We start from the raw sequence: 22,488 nt of genomic DNA on the forward strand, positions 1-22,488 counted from the left end.
ACATACGGCCGGCAGCGCATTATTAGGGTGTATACGGCAGCGCAATATTAGGGTGTATACGGCCGGCAGCGCAGTATTAGGGTACATACGGCAGCAGCGCATTATTAGGGTGTATACGGCAGCGCAATATTAGGGTGTATACGGCCGGCAGCGCAGTATTAGGGTACATACGGCAGCAGCGGGAGGCTGGACCTATATCACCACCGCCTATACGCCAGCATCTCGCCCCAACGGCCCCGCCCCCTCTGTACGTGCATGACGTCACGGGCGGAGAGGCCGCCGCAGGACCGGTCGCTATGGCCGCACGTTGCGGGGCTCCGGGGACGCGGGCGGCGCTGCTGCTGCTTCTGGCCGGGGTCGGGGCGCTGCTGGCGGCGGATAAGTCGCTGTACGGGCCGCAGGACGCGGGGATCTCTGTGCTGGAGCGGAGCTCGGTGAGCCGCGTCCTGTACAACTCATCCTCCGCCTGGCTGCTGGAGTTCTACTCCTCCTGGTGCGGACACTGCATCCACTACGCCCCCACCTGGCGGCTGCTGGCCTCCGACCTGCAGGGTGAGAGCTCCGGGTGCGGGGGGTAGTTATCATATACACAGGGGCATTATATATACAGGGGGGTAGTTATCATATACACAGGGGCATTATATATACAGGGGGGTAGTTATCATATACACAGGGGCATTATATATACAGGGGGGTAGTTATCATATACACAGGGGCATTATATATACAGGGGGTAGTTATCATATACACGGGGCATTATATACACAGGGGGGTAGTTATCATATACACAGGGGGCATTATATATACAGGGGGGTAGTTATCATATACATAGGGGCATTATATACACAGGGGGGTAGTTATCATATACACAGGGGCATTATATATACAGGGGGGTAGTTATATACACAGGGGCATTATATATACAGGGGGGTAGTTATCGTATACACAGGGGCATTATATATATATACAGGGGGGTAGTTATCATACACAGGGGCATTATATATACAGGGGGGTAGTTATCATATACACAGATGGCATTATATATACAGGGGGGTAGTTATCATATACACAGATGGCATTATATATACAGGGGGTAGTTATTATATACACAGGGGCATTATATATACAGGGGGTAGTTATCATATACACAGATGGCATTATATATACAGGGGGTAGTTATATACACAGATGGCATTATATATACAGGGGGGTAGTTATCATATACACAGATGGCATTATATATACAGGGGGGTAGTTATCATATACACAGGGGCATTATATATACAGGGGGGTAGTTATCATATACACAGGGGGCATTATATATACAGGGGGGTAGTTATCATATACACAGATGGCATTATATATACAGGGGGGTAGTTATCATATACACAGGGGCATTATATATACAGGGGGGTAGTTATCATATACACAGGGGCATTATATATACAGGGGGGTAGTTATATACACAGGGGCATTATATATACAGGGGGGTAGTTATCATATACACAGGGGGCATTATATATACAGGGGGGTAGTTATCATATACACAGGGGGCATTATATATACAGGGGGGTAGTTATCATATACACAGGGGCATTATATATACAGGGGGTAGTTATCATATACACAGAGGGCATTATATATACAGGGGGGTAGTTATCATATACACAGAGGGCATTATATATACAGGGGGGTAGTTATCATCTACACAGGGGCATTATATATACAGGGGGGTAGTTATCATATACACAGGGGCATTATATATATACAGGGTGGTAGTTATCGTATACACAGGGGGCATTATATATACAGGGGGGTAGTTCTCATATACACAGGGGGCATTATATATACAGGGGGTAGTTATCATATACACAGATGGCATTATATATACACAGGGGGGTAGTTATCATATACACAGGGGCATTATATATACAGGGGCGTAGTTATCATATACACAGATGGCATTATATATACAGGGGGTAGTTATCATATACACAGATGGCATTATATATACAGGGGGGTAGTTATCATATACACAGATGGCATTATATATACAGGGGGTAGTTATCATATACACAGATGGCATTATATATACAGGGGGTAGTTATCATATACACAGATAGCATTATATATACAGGGGGTAGTTATCATATACACAGATGGCATTATATATACAGGGGGGTAGTTATCATATACACAGATGGCATTATATATACAGGGGGGTAGTTATCATATACACAGATGGCATTATATATACAGGGGGTAGTTATCATCTACACAGAGGGCATTATATATACAGGGGGGTAGTTATCATATACACAGATGGCATTATATATACAGGGGGGTAGTTATCATATACACAGGGGGCATTATATATACAGGGGGTAGTTATCATATACACAGATGGCATTATATATACAGGGGGGTAGTTATATACACATGGGGCATTATATACAGGGGGATAATTATATACACAGTGGGGTAGTTATATACACAGAGGGCATTATATACATGGGGAGGGGGTATATACAGGGGGGTAGTTATATACACAGGGCATTATATACATGGGGAGGGGGGTATATACAGGGGGCTATTTATATACACAGGTGGTATTTATATACACAGGTGGTAGTTATATACACAGGTGGTAATTATATACACATGGGGCATTATATACATGGGGAGGGGGGTAGTTATATACACAGATCGCATTATATACATGGGGAGGGGGTATATACAGGGGGGTAGTTATATACACATGGGGCATTATATACATGGGGAGGGGGGTATATACAGGGGGTTAGTTATCATATGCACAGGGTGCATTATACACATACCTGGGGGATGGGGTGTATATACATACAGGGAGAGGTATAATGTACACTGGGGAGGGGGGTATATACATACAGGGAGAGGTATAATGTACACTGGGGGGGAGGGAATATATACATACAGGGAGAGGTATAATGTACACTTGGGGGGAGGGGGGTATATACATACAGGGAGAGGTATAATGTACACTTGGGGGGAGGGGGTATATAGATACAGGGAGAAGTATAATGTACACTGGGGGGAGGGGGGTATATACATACAGGGAGAGGTATAATGTACACTGGGGGAGGGGGGTATATACATACAGGGAGAGGTATAATGTACACTGGGGGAGGGGGTATATAGATACAGGGAGAAGTATAATGTACACTGGGGGGGAGGGGGTATATACATACAGGGAGAGGTATAATGTACACTTGGGGGGAGGGGGGGTTATATACATACAGGGAGAGGTATAATGTACACTGGGGGGGAGGGGTTATATACATACAGGGAGAGGTATAATGTACACTGGGGGGAGGGGGTATATACATACAGGGAGAGGTATAATGTACACTTGGGGGGAGGGGGGTATATACATACAGGGAGAGGTATATTGTACATTGGGGGAGGGGGTATATACATACAGGAAGAGGTATATTGTACATTGGGGGGGAGGGGTTATATACATACAGGGAGAGGTATAATGTACACTGGGGGGGAGGGTGTATATACATACAGGGAGAGGTATATTGTACACTGGGGGGGAGGGGTTATATACATACAGGGAGAGGTATAATGTACACTGGGGGGGAGGGGGTATATACATACAGGGAGAGGTATAATGTACACTGGGGGGGGAGGGGTATATACATACAGGGAGAGGTATAATGTACACTGGGGGGGAGGGGTTATATACATACAGGGAGAGGTATAATGTACACTGGGGGGGAGGGGTTATATACATACAGGGAGAGGTATATTGTACACTGGGGGGGAGGGGTTATATACATACAGGGAGAGGTATAATGTACACTGGGGGGAGGGGGTATATACATACAGGGAGAGGTATAATGTACACTGGGGGAGGGGGTATATACATACAGGGAGAGGTATAATGTACACTGGGGGGGAGGGGGGTATATACATACAGGGAGAGGTATAATGTACACTGGGGTAGGGGGGTATATACATACAGGGAGAGGTATAATGTACACTGGGGGGGAAGGGGTATATACATACGGGGTGGGGGTATATACATACAGGGAGAGGTATAATGTACACTTGGGGGGAGGGGGGTTATATACATACGGGAGAGGTATAATGTACAATGGGGGGAGGGAGTATATACATACAGGGAGAGGTATAATGTACACTGGGGGGAGGGGGTATATACATACAGGGAGAGGTATAATGTACACTGGGGAGGGGGGGTATATACATACAGGGAGAGGTATAATGTACACTGGGGGGGAGGGGGTATATACATACAGGGAGAGGTATAATGTACACTTGGGGGGAGGGGGGTTAAATACATACAGGGAGAGGTATAATGTACACTGGGGGGGAGGGAGTATATACATACAGGGAGAGGTATAATGTACACTGGGGGAGGGGGTTATATACATACAGGGAGAGGTATAATGTACACTGGGGGAGGGGGTTATATACATACAGGGAGAGGTATAATGTACACTGGGGGGGAGGGGGTATATACATACAGGGAGAGGTATAATGTACACTTGGGGGGAGGGGGGTTATATACATACAGGGAGAGGTATAATGTACACTGGGGGGGGAGGGGGTTATATACATACAGGGAGAGGTATAATGTACACTGGGGGGGAGGGGGGTATATACATACAGGGAGAGGTATAATGTACACTGGGGGGGGAGGGGGTATATACATACAGGGAGAGGTATAATGTACACTGGGGGGAGGGGGGTATATACATACAGGGAGAGGTATAACGTACACTGGGGGGGAGGGGGGTAATATACATACAGGGAGAGGTATAATGTACACTGGGGGGGAGGGGGGTTATATACATACAGGGAGAGGTATAATGTACACTGGGGGGAGGGGGTATATGCATACAGGGAGAGGTATAATGTACACTGGGGGGGAGGGGGGGTATATACATACAGGGAGAGGTATAATGTACACTGGGGGGGGGAGGGGGTATATACATACAGGGAGAGGTATAATGTACACTGGGGGGGAGGGGGTATATATATATACAGGGAGAGGTATAATGTACATGGGGGGAGGGGGGTATATACATACAGGGAGAGGTATAATGTACACTGGGGGGGAGGGGGTATATACATACAGGGAGAGGTATAATGTACACTGGGGGGGAGGGGGGTATATACATACAGGGAGAGGTATAACGTACACTGGGGGGGAGGGGGGTTATATACATACAGGGAGAGGTATAATGTACACTGGGGGGGGAGGGGGGTTATATACATACAGGGAGAGGTATAATGTACACTGGGGGGGGAGGGGGGGTTATATACATACAGGGAGAGGTATAATGTACACTGGGGGGAGGGGGTATATACATACAGGGAGAGGAATAATGTACACTGGGGGGGAGGGGGGGGTATATACATACAGGGAGAGGTATAATGTACACTGGGGGGGGAGGGGGTATATACATACAGGGAGAAGTATAATGTACACTGGGGGGGGAGGGGGTATATACATACAGGGAGAGGTATAATGTACACTGGGGGGGAGGGGGGGTATATACATACAGGGAGAGGTATAATGTACACTGGGGGGGAGGGGGTATATACATACAGGGAGAGGTATAATGTACACTGGGGGGGAGGGGGTATATACATACAGGGAGAGGTATAATGTACACTGGGGGAGGGGGTATATACAAACAGGGAGAGGTATAATGTACACTGGGGGGGAGGGGGGGTATATACATACAGGGAGAGGTATAATGTACACTGGGGGGGAGGGGGTATATACATACAGGGAGAGGTATAATGTACACTTGGGGGGAGGGGGGTTAAATACATACAGGGAGAGGTATAATGTACACTGGGGGGGAGGGAGTATATACATACAGGGAGAGGTATAATGTACACTGGGGGAGGGGGTTATATACATACAGGGAGAGGTATAATGTACACTGGGGGAGGGGGTTATATACATACAGGGAAAGGTATAATGTACACTGGGGGGAGGGGGGTTATATACATACAGGGAGAGGTATAATGTACACTTGGGGGGAGGGGGGTTATATACATACAGGGAGAGGTATAATGTACACTGGGGGGGAGGGGGTTATATACATACAGGGAGAGGTATAATGTACACTGGGGGGGAGGGGTATATACATACAGGGAGAGGTATAATGTACACTGGGGGGGGAGGGGTTATATACATACAGGGAGAGGTATAATGTACACTGGGGGGGAAGGGTTCTATACATACAGGAAGAGGTATAATGTACACTGGGGGGAGGGGGTATATACATACAGGGAGAGGTATAACGTACACTGGGGGGGAGGGGGGTTATATACATACAGGGAGAGGTATAATGTACACTGGGGGGGAGGGGGGTTATATACATACAGGGAGAGGTATAATGTACACTGGGGGGAGGGGGTATATGCATACAGGGAGAGGTATAATGTACACTGGGGGGGAGGGGGGGTATATGCATACAGGGAGAGGTATAATGTACACTGGGGGGGGAGGGGGTATATACATACAGGGAGAGGTATAATGTACACTGGGGGGGAGGGGGTATATATATATACAGGGAGAGGTATAATGTACACTGGGGGGGAGGGGGTATATACATACAGGGAGAGGTATAATGTACACTGGGGGGGAGGGGGTATATACATACAGGGAGAGGTATAATGTACACTGGGGGGGAGGGGGTATATACATACAGGGAGAGGTATAACGTACACTGGGGGGGAGGGGGGTTATATACATACAGGGAGAGGTATAATGTACACTGGGGGGAGGGGGTATATACATACAGGGAGAGGAATAATGTACACTGGGGGGGGAGGGGGTATATACATACAGGGAGAGGTATAATGTACACTGGGGGGGAGGGTTATATACATACAGGGAGAGGTATAATGTACACTGGGGGGGCGGTTATATACATACAGGGAGAGGTATAATGTACACTGGGGGGGCGGTTATATACATACAGGGAGAGGTATAATGTACACTGGGGGAGGGGGGTATATACATACAGGGAGAGGTATAATGTACACTGGGGGAGGGGGGTATATACATACAGAGAGAGGTATAATGTACACTGGGGGGGGCGGTTATATACATACAGGGAGAGGTATAATGTACACTGGGGGGGCGGTTATATACATACATGGAGAGGTATAATGTACACTGGGGGGGAGGGGGGTTATATACATACAGGGAGAGGTATAATGTACACTGGGGGGGCGGTTATATACATACATGGAGAGGTATAATGTACACTGGGGGGGAGGGGGGTTATATACATACATGGAGAGGTATAATGTACACTGGGGGGGAGGGGGGTTATATACATACATGGAGAGGTATAATGTACACTGGGGGGGAGGGGGGTTATATACATACATGGAGAGGTATAATGTACACTGGGGGGTGGGGGGTTATATACATACAGGGAGAGGTATAATGTACACTGGGGGGGAGGGGGTGTATACATACAGGGAGAGGTATAATGTACACTGGGGGAGGGGGTATATACATACAGGGAGAGGTATAATGTACACTGGGGGGGAGGGGGTGTATACATACAGGGAGAGGTATAATGTACACTGGGGTGGAGGGGGTGTATACATACAGGGAGAGGTATAATGTACACTGGGGGGGAGGGGGTGTATACATACAGGGAGAGGTATAATGTACACTGGGGTGGAGGGGGTGTATACATACAGGGAGAGGTATAATGTACACTGGGGGGGAGGGGGTGTATACATACAGGGAGAGGTATAATGTACACTGGGGGGGAGGGGGTGTATACATACAGGGAGAGGTATAATGTACACTGGGGGGGAGGGGTTATATACATACAGGGAGAGGTATAATGTACACGGGGGGGCACTGGGCTGTCTGTGGTGGGTGCACCATGGGGTATAATCCCCGGTATATCGGGTCTGGCGGCCGGGGGGGGGGGGGGGGGGGGGTGTCGCTCGTGTCTGTGCTGTAATCACCTCCGCAGACACCTTGCCAGGTTGTCTCTCCTGTTCCTGCAGATAATTACGGCCATCGCCCCGTGTAACAGTCCGTGGCTGACGTGCGCTCGCTGACCTGATGAACCGGAATAACGGGTGCAGAGTGCAGCTGCTGGAATGCTGTATGCCCCCTGCCCTGTGTTCCTGGGGTCAGACGAGCTGTGGCAGTGTGCCCCGGACACTGACCTGGTGTTTATATGGGGTGACAGTGATGAGGAAATCCTCTGCCCGGGAGACCGGGCGCTCCAATTACCCAGGAGTCTCTGGGCACCCTAACAGCGCATGTTTTCCTGGTCTCCTCACAGAATGGCATGTGGAGCAATCCGCACTAACGGAGGATGTCCTGTCACATGCTACAGCAGGGAGATCAGGAAAACATGCACTGCGCTGCCAGGACACGTGATCTGTGATGCTGCCACAGTGGATCTGCAGATATATCTATAGTAGCATTGGGCAGTGCGTTGTGCATACATACTGCCCGTTCCGTCGGGACTGGCGTGACAAAGTGGGCGGGCCTTTACATGTGCCCTCCTAATTCAGTCATCAGTCACCGCCCGCTGCCGCAGTTTGTACGGGCAGTCGGCTGACCACGTGTACACACACACAGCGACGCACCAGTATATCGGTAGATATATTGGTCATCGTGTGTGGCACAAGGGCTGACTCAATATGTCGGTGACTGACGGCGTTCACAGACATAGCGTTGGTACACACCGGCTGACGAGCCAACGATATATCAGCCAACGTGTACCCAGCACAAGAGAGTTCAATACAGTGTGCACCTATAGGTGTATAGTGTAGCGCCCTCTTCTGACATGCTGCGTGGAGCAGTGTGTGGGGGCACACGACGGGGAGCAGTATGTGGGGGCACACGACGGGGAGCAGTATGTGGGGGCACACGACGGGGAGCAGTGTGTGGGGGCACACGACGGGGAGCAGTGTGTGGGGGCACACGACAGGGAGCAGTGTGTGGGGGCACACGACGGGGAGCAGTGTGCGGGGGTACACGACGGGGAGCAGTGTATGAGGGCACACGACGTGGAGCAGTGTGTGGGGGCACAGAGATGGGGAGCAGTGTATGAGGGCACATGACGTGGAGCAGTGTGTGGGGGCACATGACGTGGAGCAGTGTATGAGGGCACATGACGTGAAGCAGTGTGTGGGGGCACACGACGGGGAGCATTGTGTGGGGGCACATAGACGGGGAGCAGTGTGTGGGGGCACATAGACGGAGAGCAGTGTGTGGGGGCACAGGACACGGAGCAGTATATGGGGGCACACGACGGGGAGCAGTGTGTGGGGGCACACGACGGGGAGCAGTGTGTGGGGGCACATAGACGGGGAGCAGTGTGTGGGGGCACGTGCTGTAAGAGTATTGCCCTCATCGGTAATTACAAAGCAGTGTATTATATCCCGCAGCGCGAGACGTCCTGCCAGGAGAAACCATTAATGATGAGAGCGATGAGTGAGGGTGCACCGTCTCTCCCCGGCGTCCACTAGGAGGCGCTGTCCTATAGTCTGTGTCCAGGGCTCTCTGCGTAGTATTCTCTGGTCTGTGCACTTTGCTGCGGTGAATAATGGATGATCGGTGTTATCAGCGTCCTGTGTGCAGTATATATTACCTGGGCCGGCGTCACCTGTGCCTCGGGCGCACGCTTCTCACATTATGTAAACAGCTTTATCCGCCAGCTTGGAGATTGCTCGTTTAGTAACCTGTCATTAAAGTATTAGAGCCGGCTGAGCTCCCCGCACGCTGCCAGCACCTGGCTCAGGTTACAGCCTGTAAGGGGGCAAATCGCAGGTTCCCAGCCGCTCACCGGACGGGCCGTCGCGATCTCCGGTCCATAGGATTTACTGCTCTCACTCATTCCAGTACTGTGTGATGTCACTGGCTGCTCCTGGGGCCCGCCGTGTGTGCTGCTCCTGGGGCCCGCCGTGTGTGCTGCTCCTGGGGCCTGCCGTGTGTGCTGCTCCTGGGGCCTGCCGTGTGTGCTGCTCCTGGGGCCTGCCGTGTGTGCTGCTCCTGGGGCCTGCCGTGTGTGCTGCTCCTGGGGCCTGCCGTGTGTGCTGCTCCTGGGGCCTGCCGTGTGTGCTGCTCCTGGGGCCTGCCGTGTGTGCTGCTCCTGGGGCCCGCCGTGTGTGCTGCTCCTGGGGCCCGCTGCGTGCTGCTCCTGGGCCCGCCGCGTGTGCTGCTCCTGGGGCCCGCCGTGTGTGCTGCTCCTGGGGCCCGCCGTGTGTGCTGCTCCTGGGGCCCGCCATGTGTGCTGCTCCTGGGGCCCGCCATTGTTTACCTTTGTTATGTGCCGTACCCCTTAGTGTTGCTGCGGACAGACTTCCACAGACATATGGCAGCTATCAGGAAGCAACTTCCACCTGATTTCCCGGGTAAATCTCCCCGGCTGCGCTTATTGCTGCGTCACTCGGGTCTGTGCGGGTTGTGGCCGTAATGTTACATATGATCCGTGTAATGCGACTTCCGCCGCTTGGCTTCCATTAGTGCTGTGTAGTGTGGTAGTGCTGCGATGGGCTGTAGTCATGTGACCGGCGGTCAGCTGCTGCTGGTGGAGGTGATTATAGCGGAGCTGATCGCTGCGTATTATATGGGCAGCCGGAGTTACTCATTCTGTTCAGAGACTAGACTGATAATGGCGGGGGGGGGCTCAGTCACACAGCTGCCGGTACAGGCGTGACAGGCGCAGTATGGAAGGGAATTCCCGCCTGACGCTCTCCATCGGCTCTGCACTTGTACGGACCTATACCTGCCCGGCGTTTGCACCATCCCTGTGTATGGCGGTGGGAGCGTATGAGATGTGAGCTGGCACGCGCACCCCCAGCCAGGCACAGGTGGCTATTGTCAGGCAGCATTAACATTGCAGCACATATATTGGTGACATGGGAGGGTCTCCCCCCCCCCCCCCTCTGTGTGCCGTAGAATAGTCAGTTACATCCTTTGTCTGTAGTTCTATGGTCTCCATCTGTCCTCCCTGTACCTGCAGTCTGCTCATCTGCTGCAACCGCCGGCCCGTCAGCTGCTGCCCGTCCGGGGGGAGGAATTCCTGGGCCGGCCCCTCCTGCCAGAGCTGAGGGAGATGTTTGCGTTGCTGGTCGGGTGCTGAACCCCTAATGCCTGTGTATATACAGATGGGAGTTATACTGTCCATGCAGCAGGTGTACTACCAGTGAGCGGACAGAGGGATTGTCAGCTCTTTGGTTCTGGCAGTACTAGCTGCCGCTATAGAGTAATGTGCGCTGTTATTCTCTGTATAGATGTGCAGGAAACCTGCTGCCGCGTTACTGGCCTGTAATAGGGCATCTGGGTATTACCGCCAGTAACGTGATAATAGTCCGTGACACATGTATGTTGTTCTGTAACCGTTCCTGATGTTTCCTCTTAGACTGGGATCCGGTAATAAAGATCGGAGTATTAAATTGCGCGGACGAGGAAAACACCCAGATCTGCAAAGATTATGGCGTCCAGTTCTATCCGACCTTCCGGGTAGGTGCACGATAGTCCTGTACCTGTGTGCCCCTGACAGGCCCAGATCTAAGGATTTGCTTAGTCATAAATAGGGGAATGAATTCAGTCAACCAGTTCTGTAGTTATCCCATATGTTCCCACACACAGGGATATCCTGACAACATGTCCTGCTTGTGTGATGAGAGGGTTGGGGCCTGTGTTATAAAGCGATGGTACTCGGCAGTAACACAGAGCCACGTGTATTACTGTCTGCGCGTCATCTCTTTTACATATGCAAATATCCCCAGGCAGCGGCTGACCGTAATTGCCGACACGCACTGATTACTGCTGCAGGTGAACGTGGCTTGTTACACGTGATATAAGGAAGTACACGTAGTGTGACGGGGAGTGTGTGTCACCAGGTGCTGCACTTGTGTGTAATGTGTGTGTACACTATACAGGGCTACACACAGCTCATGGCCCACAATAGTCTTATTACACTATAATAGGCAGTAACAGGTTCTCTTATTACATGTTACTTTCTCTGCATTATTGTGTAGACCGGAGTTTCTGGAAACACCTAGAAGTGTATAAATGTGTCTTTGCAGCTGAGTGTTGTGTCCAGTCCTACTCCAGGCTGCACTGACAGTCTCCTCATTCATTGTGTGTCTGCATAGTGGGGATTACTGTGTGTGTGTGTCTGTCTGCTGGCCAGTAACAACTGTGTGCGTAATATGCAGTGTGTGTAGTGTAATATGCAGTGTGTGTAGTGTAATATGCAGTGTGTGTGTATAATGGGGGTGATTCCGAGTTGTTCACTCGCTAGCTGCTTTTAGCAGCATTGCACACGCTAAGCCGCCACCTTCTGGGAGTGAATCTTAGCTTAGCAGATTTGCGAACGAAAGATTAGCAGAATTGCGAATAGAAATTTCTTAGCAGTTTCTGAGTAGCTCCAGACTTACTCTTCCACTGCGATCAGTTCAGTCAGTTTCGTTCCTGGTTTGACGTCACAAACACGCCCTGCGTTCGGTCAGCCACTCCCCCGTTTCTCCAGCCACTCCTGCGTTTTTCCCAGAAACGCCAATGTTTTCCCGCACACTCCCATAAAACGTCCAGTTTCCGCCCAGAAACACCCACTTCCAGTCAATCACAGTACGATCACCAGAACGATGAAAAAACTTCGGTACGCCGTGAGTAAAATACCAAACTTTTGAGCTAATTTACTTGGCGCAGGCGCACTACGAACATTGAGCATGCGCAGTTTGCGACTAATCGCTCCGTAGCGAAAAAAAACTAACGAGCAAACAACTCTGAATCACCCCCAATGTGTAGTGTAATATGCAGTGTGTGTGTAATATGCAGTGTGTGTAATGTGTAGTATAATATGCAGTATGTGTGTGTGTGTAATGTGTAGTGTAATATGCAGTATGTGTGTAATGTGTAGTGTAATATGCAGTGTGTGTGTGTGTGTAATATGCAGTGTGTGTAGTGTAATATGCAGTGTGTGTAATGTGTAGTGTAATATGCAGTGTGTGTGTAATGTGTAGTGTAATATGCAGTGTGTGTAATGTGTAGTGTAATATGCAGTGTGTGTAATGTGTAGTGTAATATGCAGTGTGTGTGATGTGTAGTGTAATATGCAGTGTGTAATATGCAGTGTGTGTAGTGTAATATGCAGTGTGTGTGTAATGTGTAGTGTAATATGCAGTGTGTGTAGTGTAATATGCAGTGTAGTGTAATGTGTGTGTGTAGTGTAATATGCAGTGTGTGTAATATGCAGTGTGTGTAATGTGTAGTGTAATATGCAGTGTGTGTGTAATGTGTAGTGTAATATGCAGTGTGTGTAATGTGTAGTGTAATATGCAGTGTGTAATGTGTAATATGCAGTGTGTGTGTGTAATGTGTAGTGTAATATGCAGTGTATGTAATGTGTGGTGTAATATGCAGTGTGTGTAATGTGTGGTGTAATATGCAGTGTGTGTAATGTGTAGTGTAATATGCAGTGTGTGTAATGTGTAGTGTAATATGCAGTGTGTGTAATGTGTAGTGTAATATGCAGTGTGTGTAGTGTAATATGCAGTGTGTGTGTGTGATGTGTAGTGTAATATGCAGTGTGTATAATATGTAGTGTGAGTGTAATGTGTAGTGTAATATGCAGTGTGTGTGTGTAATGTGTAGTGTAATATGCAGTGTGTAATGTGTAGTGTAATATGCAGTGTGTGTAATGTGTAGTGTAATATGCAGTGTGTGTAATGTGTAGTGTAATATGCAGTGTGTGTAATGTGTAGTGTATTATGCAGTGTGTGTAATGTGTAGTGTAATATGTAGTGTGTGTGTAATGTGTAGTGTAATATGCAGTGTGTGTGTGTAATGTGTAGTGTAATATGCAGTGTGTGTAGTGTAATATGCAGTGTGTGTAATGTGTAGTGTAATATGCAGTGTGTGTAATATGCAGTGTGTAATGTGTGTGTAATATGCAGGGTGTATAATATGCAGTGTGTGTGTAATGTGTAGTGTAATTTGCAGTGTGTGTAATGTGTAGTGTAATATGCAGTGTGTAATGTGTAGTGTTTATGCAGTGTGTAATGTGTAGTGTAATATGCAGTGTGTGTGTAGTGTAATATGCAGTGTGTGTAATTTGTAGTGTGTAATGTGTAGTGTAATATGCAGTGTGTGTAGTGTAATATGCAGTGTGTGTGTAATGTGTAGTGTAATATGCAGTGTGTGTGTAGTGTAATATGCAGTGTGTAATGTGTAGTGTAATATGCAGTGTGTGTAATATGCAGTGTGTATAATATGCAGTGTGTGTATAATGTGTAGTGTAATATGCAGTGTGTAATGTGTAGTGTTTATGCAGTGTGTAATGTGTAGTGTAATATGCAGTGTGTGTGTAGTGTAATATGCAGTGTGTGTGTAATGTGTAGTGTAATATGCAGTGTGTGTGTGTAGTGTAATATGCAGTGTGTGTAATGTGTAGTGTAATATGCAGTGTGTGTAATATGCAGTGTGTATAATATGCAGTGTGTGTATAATGTGTAGTGTAATATGCAGTGTATAATGTGTAGTGTAATATGCAGTGTATAATGTGTAGTGTAATATGCAGTGTGTGTGTAATGTGTGTAATATGCAGTGTATGTGTAATGTGTAGTGTAATATGCAGTGTGTGTGTATAATGTGTAGTGTAATATGCAGTGTGTAGTGTAATATGCAGTGTGTAATATGCAGTGTGTGTAATATGCAGGGTGTATAATATGCAGTGTGTATAATGTGTAGTGTAATATGCAGTGTGTATAATGTGTAGTGTAATATGCAGTGCGTGTGTGTAATATGCAGTGTATGTGTAATGTGTAATATGCAGTGTGTGTATAATGTGTAGTGTAATATGCAGTGTGTTATGTGTGTAATATGCAGTGTGTATAATGTGTAGTGTAATATGCAGTGTGTATAATATGTAGTGTAATATGCAGTGTATGTGTAATGTGTAGTGTAATATGCAGTGTGTGTGTATAATGTGTAGTGTAATATGCAGTGTGTAGTGTAATATGCAGTGTGTCTAATATGCAGTGTTCTTGTGTTTTATCAGTTCTTCAGTGCGTTTACCAAGGAGTTTGCGCAAGGTGAAAACTACAAAGGTAATTACTAATTCTCTAAATGCTGATCTGTTTTATCATCTAATTAGTGCAACACATCCGCCCCAATCCTCTGCTGCCACCAACAGGTCCGGATTTCAGGATAGCCATTCAGAGCAATAGTCTATGCACAACCCAGATGTTAAGTTGTGTAAACAACTGTGTGATCCCCGGCTAATCCGGTTATCTGCTCCCGATCAGCTGAGGGGTGTGTATCCAGCCGTGACATGGGGGCAGCAGCGGGGGCTGGGGGGAGCGGCTCCTCTATGGGACAGCAGCGGGGGCTGGGGGGAGCGGCTCCTCTATGGGACAGCAGCTGGGGCTGGGGGGAGCGGCTCCTCTATGGGGCGGGGGCTGGGGGGAGCGGCTCCTCTATGGGGCGGGGGCTGGGGGGAGCGGCTCCTCTATGGGGCTGGGGGGAGCGGCTCCTCTATGGGGCGGGGGCTGGGGGAGCGGCTCTTCTATGGGGCAGCAGCGGGGGCTGGGGGGAGCGGCTCCTCTATGGGGCGGGGGCTGGGGGGAGCGGCTCCTCTATGGGGCGGGGGCTGGGGGGAGCGGCTCCTCTATGGGGCTGGGGGGAGCGGCTATTCTATGGGGCAGCAGCGGGGGCTGGGGGAAGCGGCTCCTCTATGGGACAGCAGCGGGGGCTGGGGGGAGTAGCGTCTCCTCTATGGGGCAGCAGCGGGTGCTGGGGGGAGCGGCTCCTCTATGGGGCGGGGGCTGGGGGGAGCGGCTCCTCTATGGGGCGGGGGCTGGGGGTAGCGGCTCCTCTATGGGGTGGCAGCGGGGGCTGGGGGGAGCGGCTCCTCTATGGGACGGCAGCGGGGGCTGGGGGGAGTAGCGTCTCCTCTATGGGGCAGCAGCGGGTGCTGGGGGGAGCGGCTCCTCTATGGGGTGGGAGCTGGGGGGAGTGGCTCCTCTATGGGGTGAGGGCTGGGGTTAGCGGGTCTTCTATGGGGCAGCAGCAGGGGGGGGGGGAGCGGCTACTCTATGGGTATCGGGAGGTCACATGTGCAGCCCTCCTGGTCCCGACTGTTGCAGGAGAAGTTACAAGCCGCTTATCGGCTAGCACTCCTGCGTCGGCACTACATACACACCTATAGAATCAATGGCTCATTATCAGAACGTTGCGGCTATTATATAGGTGTGTGCGCAGCGCTAGGAGCGGTAGCGTGTGAAACGCGTTTCATCCAGTCGATCAGATAATGGGCCTAGACAAGGACTGACCAATAACAGCCCTCCTCATTTACATGACGCCTGGGTCAGCCGGGCTGATGGAGGTGCTCTAGTACAGCAGGGAGACGCGGGCAAGGAGGGCAGTGAGGGGTGTAGCGCCATAATATTTGGTAATAGAACGCGCTGTAACATCCTCTCATCCTATCACAGCAGACACAGACCGGGAAGTACCGACAGTCCGACATGTCATTATAGATTACCTCCAGGCCTCCCCCGTAGAGCACAGGCCCCCGGCTCTTCCGTCGCTCCAGCCAATCAGGTGAGTGGATCTCCTTTCTCTAGAATCACAACGTATTATTCTTCCACCAAGTCTGTGTACCCTGTTTTGAAAAGAGTAGTGATAGGGTATCCTGCAGCCTACAGCAGAACAGAGTGTTTCAGCAGAATCCTACCATATGTTCGGGACTAGGTGTGTGAGGCCTCGTCTCCTCATCTCATTAGGTAGATGCCTCCTATGTTTAACATGCAAATTCGGGTCTGCATTCTGATTGGCTGAACCCTGAGCACCAAAGCGTGGATTGTGCGCGCCCCGGTCTGTGTGACCGCTCTCATTTAGTTTTACGTTACCTCATTTTTGTTTGTTTTTTAGAATAAATAATAGTTGTACCTTTCCCACGTGAGCGTTGTCAGACGTTCCGTCATCGGGGCTCGTAGCGGCTTAGTAAATAGTCTTGTCCTAATGAGAGTAATGGTTTACAATGAAGCTGATGCAATATTAATAAAAAGTCAAATGTAAAGAAAGATTTTGGTTTGGATGAAAACCTGTATCTCACCCTAAGTGTCTCTCTCTCCCTTTCTCCCTCTCTCATACATACACACATATATATATATATATATATATATATATATATATATACATATATATATATATATAATCTCTATCCTGACATGTGCCTTCCTTTCCAGCCTCAGTGACGTCGCTGCGCTCCTCCACCAGACGCAGAACCATTACACGGCCATCATATTTGAGAGTGAGGAGTCGTACGTTGGGCGAGAGGTGTGTTCTCCATTCTTTATATAATCCCCCAGTGATCGCGCAGGTCAGGCGCACGCGTCCATAGGCGGACGGTTAGGGAACGGTCATATTAGGTATATGATAGTGTGGAGAGTGACGCTGCCGCAGCCGTCATTAGCGCAGTAGATACGAGCTGCACGTAGCATTCTGGTAAGCGCAGTAGCGAGGATTATACGTTGCCCTGAACGTTCTCCTCCCCGCGGATTGCGCACCTCTCACACTGCGCTCTCGTCCTCCAGGTGATGTTGGACCTGATTCTGTACGATAACATTGTGGTGCGGAGAGCGCTGAATTCCGATAAGGCCGGGATGGAGAAACTGGGGATTGTGTCCGTTCCGTCCTGTTACCTGATCTACCCCAACGCTACACATGGACTGACTAACATGTAAGTACCTAGGTCCCGGTAGTAGGACGCAGCACATACATGTAAGTACCTAGGTGCCGGTAGGAGGATGCAGCACATACATGTAAGTACCTAGGTGCTGGTAGTAGGATGTAGCACATACATGTTAGTACCTAGGTGTCGGTAGTAGGATGCAGCACATACATGTAAGTACCTAGGTGCCGGTAGGAGGACGTAGCGCATACATGTAAGTACATAGGTGCCGGTAGGAGGACGTAGCACGTACATGTAAGTACCTAGGTGCCGGTAGGAGGACGTAGCGCATACATGTAAGTACCTAGGTGGCGGTAGTAGGACGTAGCACATACATGTAAGTACCTAGGTGTCGGTAGTAGGATGTAGCACATACATGTAAGTACCTAGGTGCCGGTAGTAGGACGTAGCACATACATGTAAGTACCTAGGTGCCGGTAGGAGGATGCAGCACATACATGTAAGTACCTAGGTGTCGGTAGTAGGATGTAGCACATACATGTAAGTACCTAGGTGCCGGTAGTAGGATGTAGCACATACATGTAAGTACCTAGGTGTCGGTAGTAGGACGCAGCACATACATGTAAGTACCTAGGTGCCGGTAGTAGGACGTTGCACATACATGTAAGTACCTAGGTGCCGGTAGGAGGATGAAGCACATACATGTAAGTACCTAGGTGTCGGTAGTAGGATGTAGCACATACATGTAAGTACCTAGGTGCCGGCAGTAGGATGTAGCACATACATGTAAGTACCTAGGTGCCGGTAGTAGGACGTAGCACATACATGTAAGTACCTAGGTGCCGGTAGGAGGATGCAGCACATACATGTAAGTACCTAGGTGTCGGTAGTAGGATGTAGCACATACATGTAAGTACCTAGGTGCCGGTAGTAGGATGTAGCACATACATGTAAGTACCTAGGTGTCGGTAGTAGGACGCAGCACATACATGTAAGTACCTAGGTGCCGGTAGTAGGACGTTGCACATACATGTAAGTACCTAGGTGCCGGTAGGAGGATGAAGCACATACATGTAAGTACCTAGGTGTCGGTAGTAGGATGTAGCACATACATGTAAGTACCTAGGTGCCGGCAGTAGGATGTTGCACATACATGTAAGTACCTAGGTGCCGGTAGTAGGACGCAGCACATACATGTAAGTACCTAGGTGCCGGTAGTAGGACGCAGCACATACATGTAAGTACCTAGGTGCCGGTAGGAGGACGTAGCACATACCTGTAAGTACCTAGGTGCCGGTAGGAGGATGTAGCACATACATGTAAGTAGCTAGGTGTCGGTAGTAGGTCGCAGCACATACATGTAAGTACCTAGGTGTCGGTAGTAGGATGCAGCACATGCATGTAAGTACCTAGATGCCGGCAGTAGGATGCAGCACATACATGTAAGTACCTAGGTGTCGGTAGTAGGATGCAGCACATACATGTAAGTACCTAGGTGTCGGTAGTAGGATGCAGCACATACATGTAAGTACCTAGGTGCCGGTAGGAGGACGCAGCACATACATGTAAGTACCTAGATGCCGGTAGGAGGACGCAGCACATACATGTAAGTACCTAGGTGCCGGTAGGAGGACGTAGCACATACATGTAAGTACCTAGGTGCCGGTAGTAAGATGCAGCACATACATGTAAGTACCTAGGTGCCGGTAGTAGGATGCAGCACATGTAAGTACCTAGGTGCCGGTAGGAGGACGTAGCACATACATGTAAGTACCTAGGTGCCGGTAGGAGGACGTAGCACATACATGTAAGTACCTAGGTGTCGGTAGTAGGATGCAGCACATACATGTAAGTACCTAGGTGCCGGTAGGAGGACGTAGCACATACATGTAAGTACCTAGGTGCCGGTAGGAGGACGTAGCACATACATGTAAGTACCTAGGTGCCGGTAGTAGGATGTAGCACATACATGTAAGCACCTAGGTGCCGGTAGTAGGACGTAGCACATACATGTAAGTACCTAGGTGCCGGTAGTAGGACGTAGCACATACATGTAAATAGCTAGGTGCCGGTAGGAGGATGTAGCACATACATGTAAGTACCTAGGTGTCGGTAGGAGGACGTAGCACATACATGTAAATACCTAGGTGCCGGTAGGAGGATGTAGCACATACATGTAAGTACCTAGGTGTCGGTAGTAGGATGCAGCACATACATGTAAGTACCTAGGTGTCGGTAGTAGGATGCAGCACATACATGTAAGTACCTAGGTGTCGGTAGTAGGATGCAGCACATACATGTAAGTACCTAGGTGTCGGTAGTAGGATGCAGCACATACATGTAAGTACCTAGATGCCGGTAGTAGGACGCAGCACATACATGTAAGTACCTAGGTGCCGGTAGGAGGACGTAGCACATACATGTAAGTACCTAGATGCCGGCAGTAGGATGCAGCACATACATGTAAGTACCTAGGTGCTGGTAGTAGGATGCAGCACGTACATGTAAGTACCTAGGTGCCGGTAGTAGGATGCAGCACATGTAAGTACCTAGGTGCTGGTATTTGGACGTAGCACATACATGTAAGTACCTAGGTGCCGGTAGTAGAACGTAGCACATACATGTAAGTACCTAGGTGCCGGTAGTAAGATGCAGCACATACATGTAAGTACCTAGGTGCCGGTAGTAGAACGTAGCACACACATGTAAGTACCTAGGTGCCGGTAGTAAGATGCAGCACATACATGTAAGTACCTAGGTGCCGGTAGTAGGATGCAGCACATGTAAGTACCTAGGTGCCTGTAGTAGGACGTAGCACATACATGTAAGTACCTAGGTGCCGGTAGGAGGATGCAGCACGTACATGTAAGTACCTAGGTGCCGGTAGTAGGATGTAGCACATACATGTAAGTACCTAGGTGCCGGTAGTAGGATGTAGCACATACATGTAAGTACCTAGGTGTCGGTAGTAGGATGTAGCTCATACATGTAATTACCTAGGTGCCGGTAGGAGGATGCAGCACGTACATGTAAGTACCTAGGTGCTGGTAGTAGGACGTTGCACATACCTGTAATTACCTAGGTGCCGGTAGGAGGATGCAGCACGTACATGTAAGTACCTAGGTGCCGGTAGTAGGACGTTGCACATACCTGTAAGTACCTAGGTGCTGGTAGTAGGACGTAGCACATACATGTAAGTACCTAGGTGCCGGTAGCAGGACGTAGCACATACATGTAAGTACCTAGGTGCCGGTAGTAGGACGTAGCACATACCTGTAAGTACCTAGGTGCCGGTATGAGGACGTAGCACATACATGTAAGTACCTAGGTGCCGGTAGGAGGATGCAGCACATACATATAAGTACCTAGGTGCCGGTAGGAGGATGCATCACATACATGTAAGTACCTAGGTGCCGGTAGTAGGACGTAGCACATACCTGTAAGTACCTAGGTGCCGGTAGTAGGACGTAGCACATACATGTAAGTACCTAGGTGCCGGTAGTAGGACGTAGCACATACATGTAAGTACCTAGGTGCCGGTAGTAGGACGTAGCACATACCTGTAAGTACCTAGGTGCCGGTAGTAGGACGTAGCACATACATGTAAGTACCTAGGTGCCGGTAGTAGGACGTAGCACATACATGTAAGTACCTAGGTGCCGGTAGTAGGACGTAGCACATACCTGTAAGTACCTAGGTGCCGGTATGAGGACGTAGCACATACATGTAAGTACCTAGGTGCCGGTAGGAGGATGCAGCACATACATATAAGTACCTAGGTGCCGGTAGTAGGATGCATCACATACATGTAAGTACCTAGGTGCCGGTAGTAGGACGTAGCACATACCTGTAAGTACCTAGGTGCCGGTAGGAGAAGCAGGGAGTGCATTCGGATGTAGCTCATACATGTAAGTACCTAGGTGCAGGTAGTAGGACGTAGCACATGCATGTAAGTACCTAGGTGCCGGTAGTAGGACGTAGCACATACATGTAAGTACCTAGGTGCCGGTAGTAGGACGTAACACATACCTGTAAGTACCTAGGTGCCGGTAGGAAAAGCAGGGAGTGCATTCGGATGCAGCACATACATGTAAGTACCTAGGTGCCGGTAGTAGGATGTAGCACATACATGTAAGTACCTAGGTGCCGGTAGTAGGACGTAGCACATGCATGCAAGTACCTAGGTGCCGGTAGTAGGACGTAGCACATACCTGTAAGTACCCAGGTGCCGGTAGGAGGACGTAGCACATACATGTAAGTACCTAGGTGCCGGTAGGAGGACGTAGCACATACATGTAAGTACCTAGGTGCCGGTAGGAGGACGTAGCACATACATGTAAGTACCTAGGTGTCGGTAGTAGGACGCAGCACATACATGTAAGTACCTAGGTGCCGGTAGTAGGACGTGGCACGTACATGTAAGTACCTAGGTGCCGGTAGTAGGACGTGGCACGTACATGTAAGTACCTAGGTGCCGGTAGTAGGACGTGGCACGTACATGTAAGTACCTAGGTGCCGGTAGTAGGACGTAGCACGTACATGTAAGTACCTAGGTGCCGGTAGTAGGACGTAGCACGTACATGTAAGTACCTAGGTGCCGGTAGTAGGACGTGGCACGTACATGTAAGTACCTAGGTGCCGGTAGTAGGACGTGGCACGTACATGTAAGTACCTAGGTGCCGGTAGTAGGACGTGGCACGTACATGTAAGTACCTAGGTGCCGGTAGTAGGACGTGGCACGTACATGTAAGTACCTAGGTGCCGGTAGGAG

At 49.4% G+C, this 22,488-nt stretch overlaps 1 protein-coding gene across 1 annotated transcript in view; it reads left to right on the top strand.

Annotated features, from left to right (window-relative positions):
- Positions 1 to 220: 220 nt before the first annotated feature.
- Positions 221 to 22,488, top strand: part of QSOX2 (quiescin sulfhydryl oxidase 2) — a 73,318-nt gene continuing 51,050 nt past the window's right edge. Inside the window, exons 1-6 of the mRNA XM_063935830.1 lie at positions 221 to 552; positions 11,439 to 11,539; positions 15,084 to 15,132; positions 16,516 to 16,624; positions 17,272 to 17,362; positions 17,620 to 17,765. Coding sequence (XP_063791900.1) covers positions 297 to 552; positions 11,439 to 11,539; positions 15,084 to 15,132; positions 16,516 to 16,624; positions 17,272 to 17,362; positions 17,620 to 17,765 — 752 coding nt within the window. The 5' untranslated portion in view covers positions 221 to 296. The remainder of the gene's footprint in view (positions 553 to 11,438; positions 11,540 to 15,083; positions 15,133 to 16,515; positions 16,625 to 17,271; positions 17,363 to 17,619; positions 17,766 to 22,488) is intronic.

The sequence above is a fragment of the Pseudophryne corroboree genome, chromosome 8, assembly GCF_028390025.1.
Source record: "Pseudophryne corroboree isolate aPseCor3 chromosome 8, aPseCor3.hap2, whole genome shotgun sequence".
NCBI lineage: Eukaryota > Metazoa > Chordata > Amphibia > Anura > Myobatrachidae > Pseudophryne > Pseudophryne corroboree.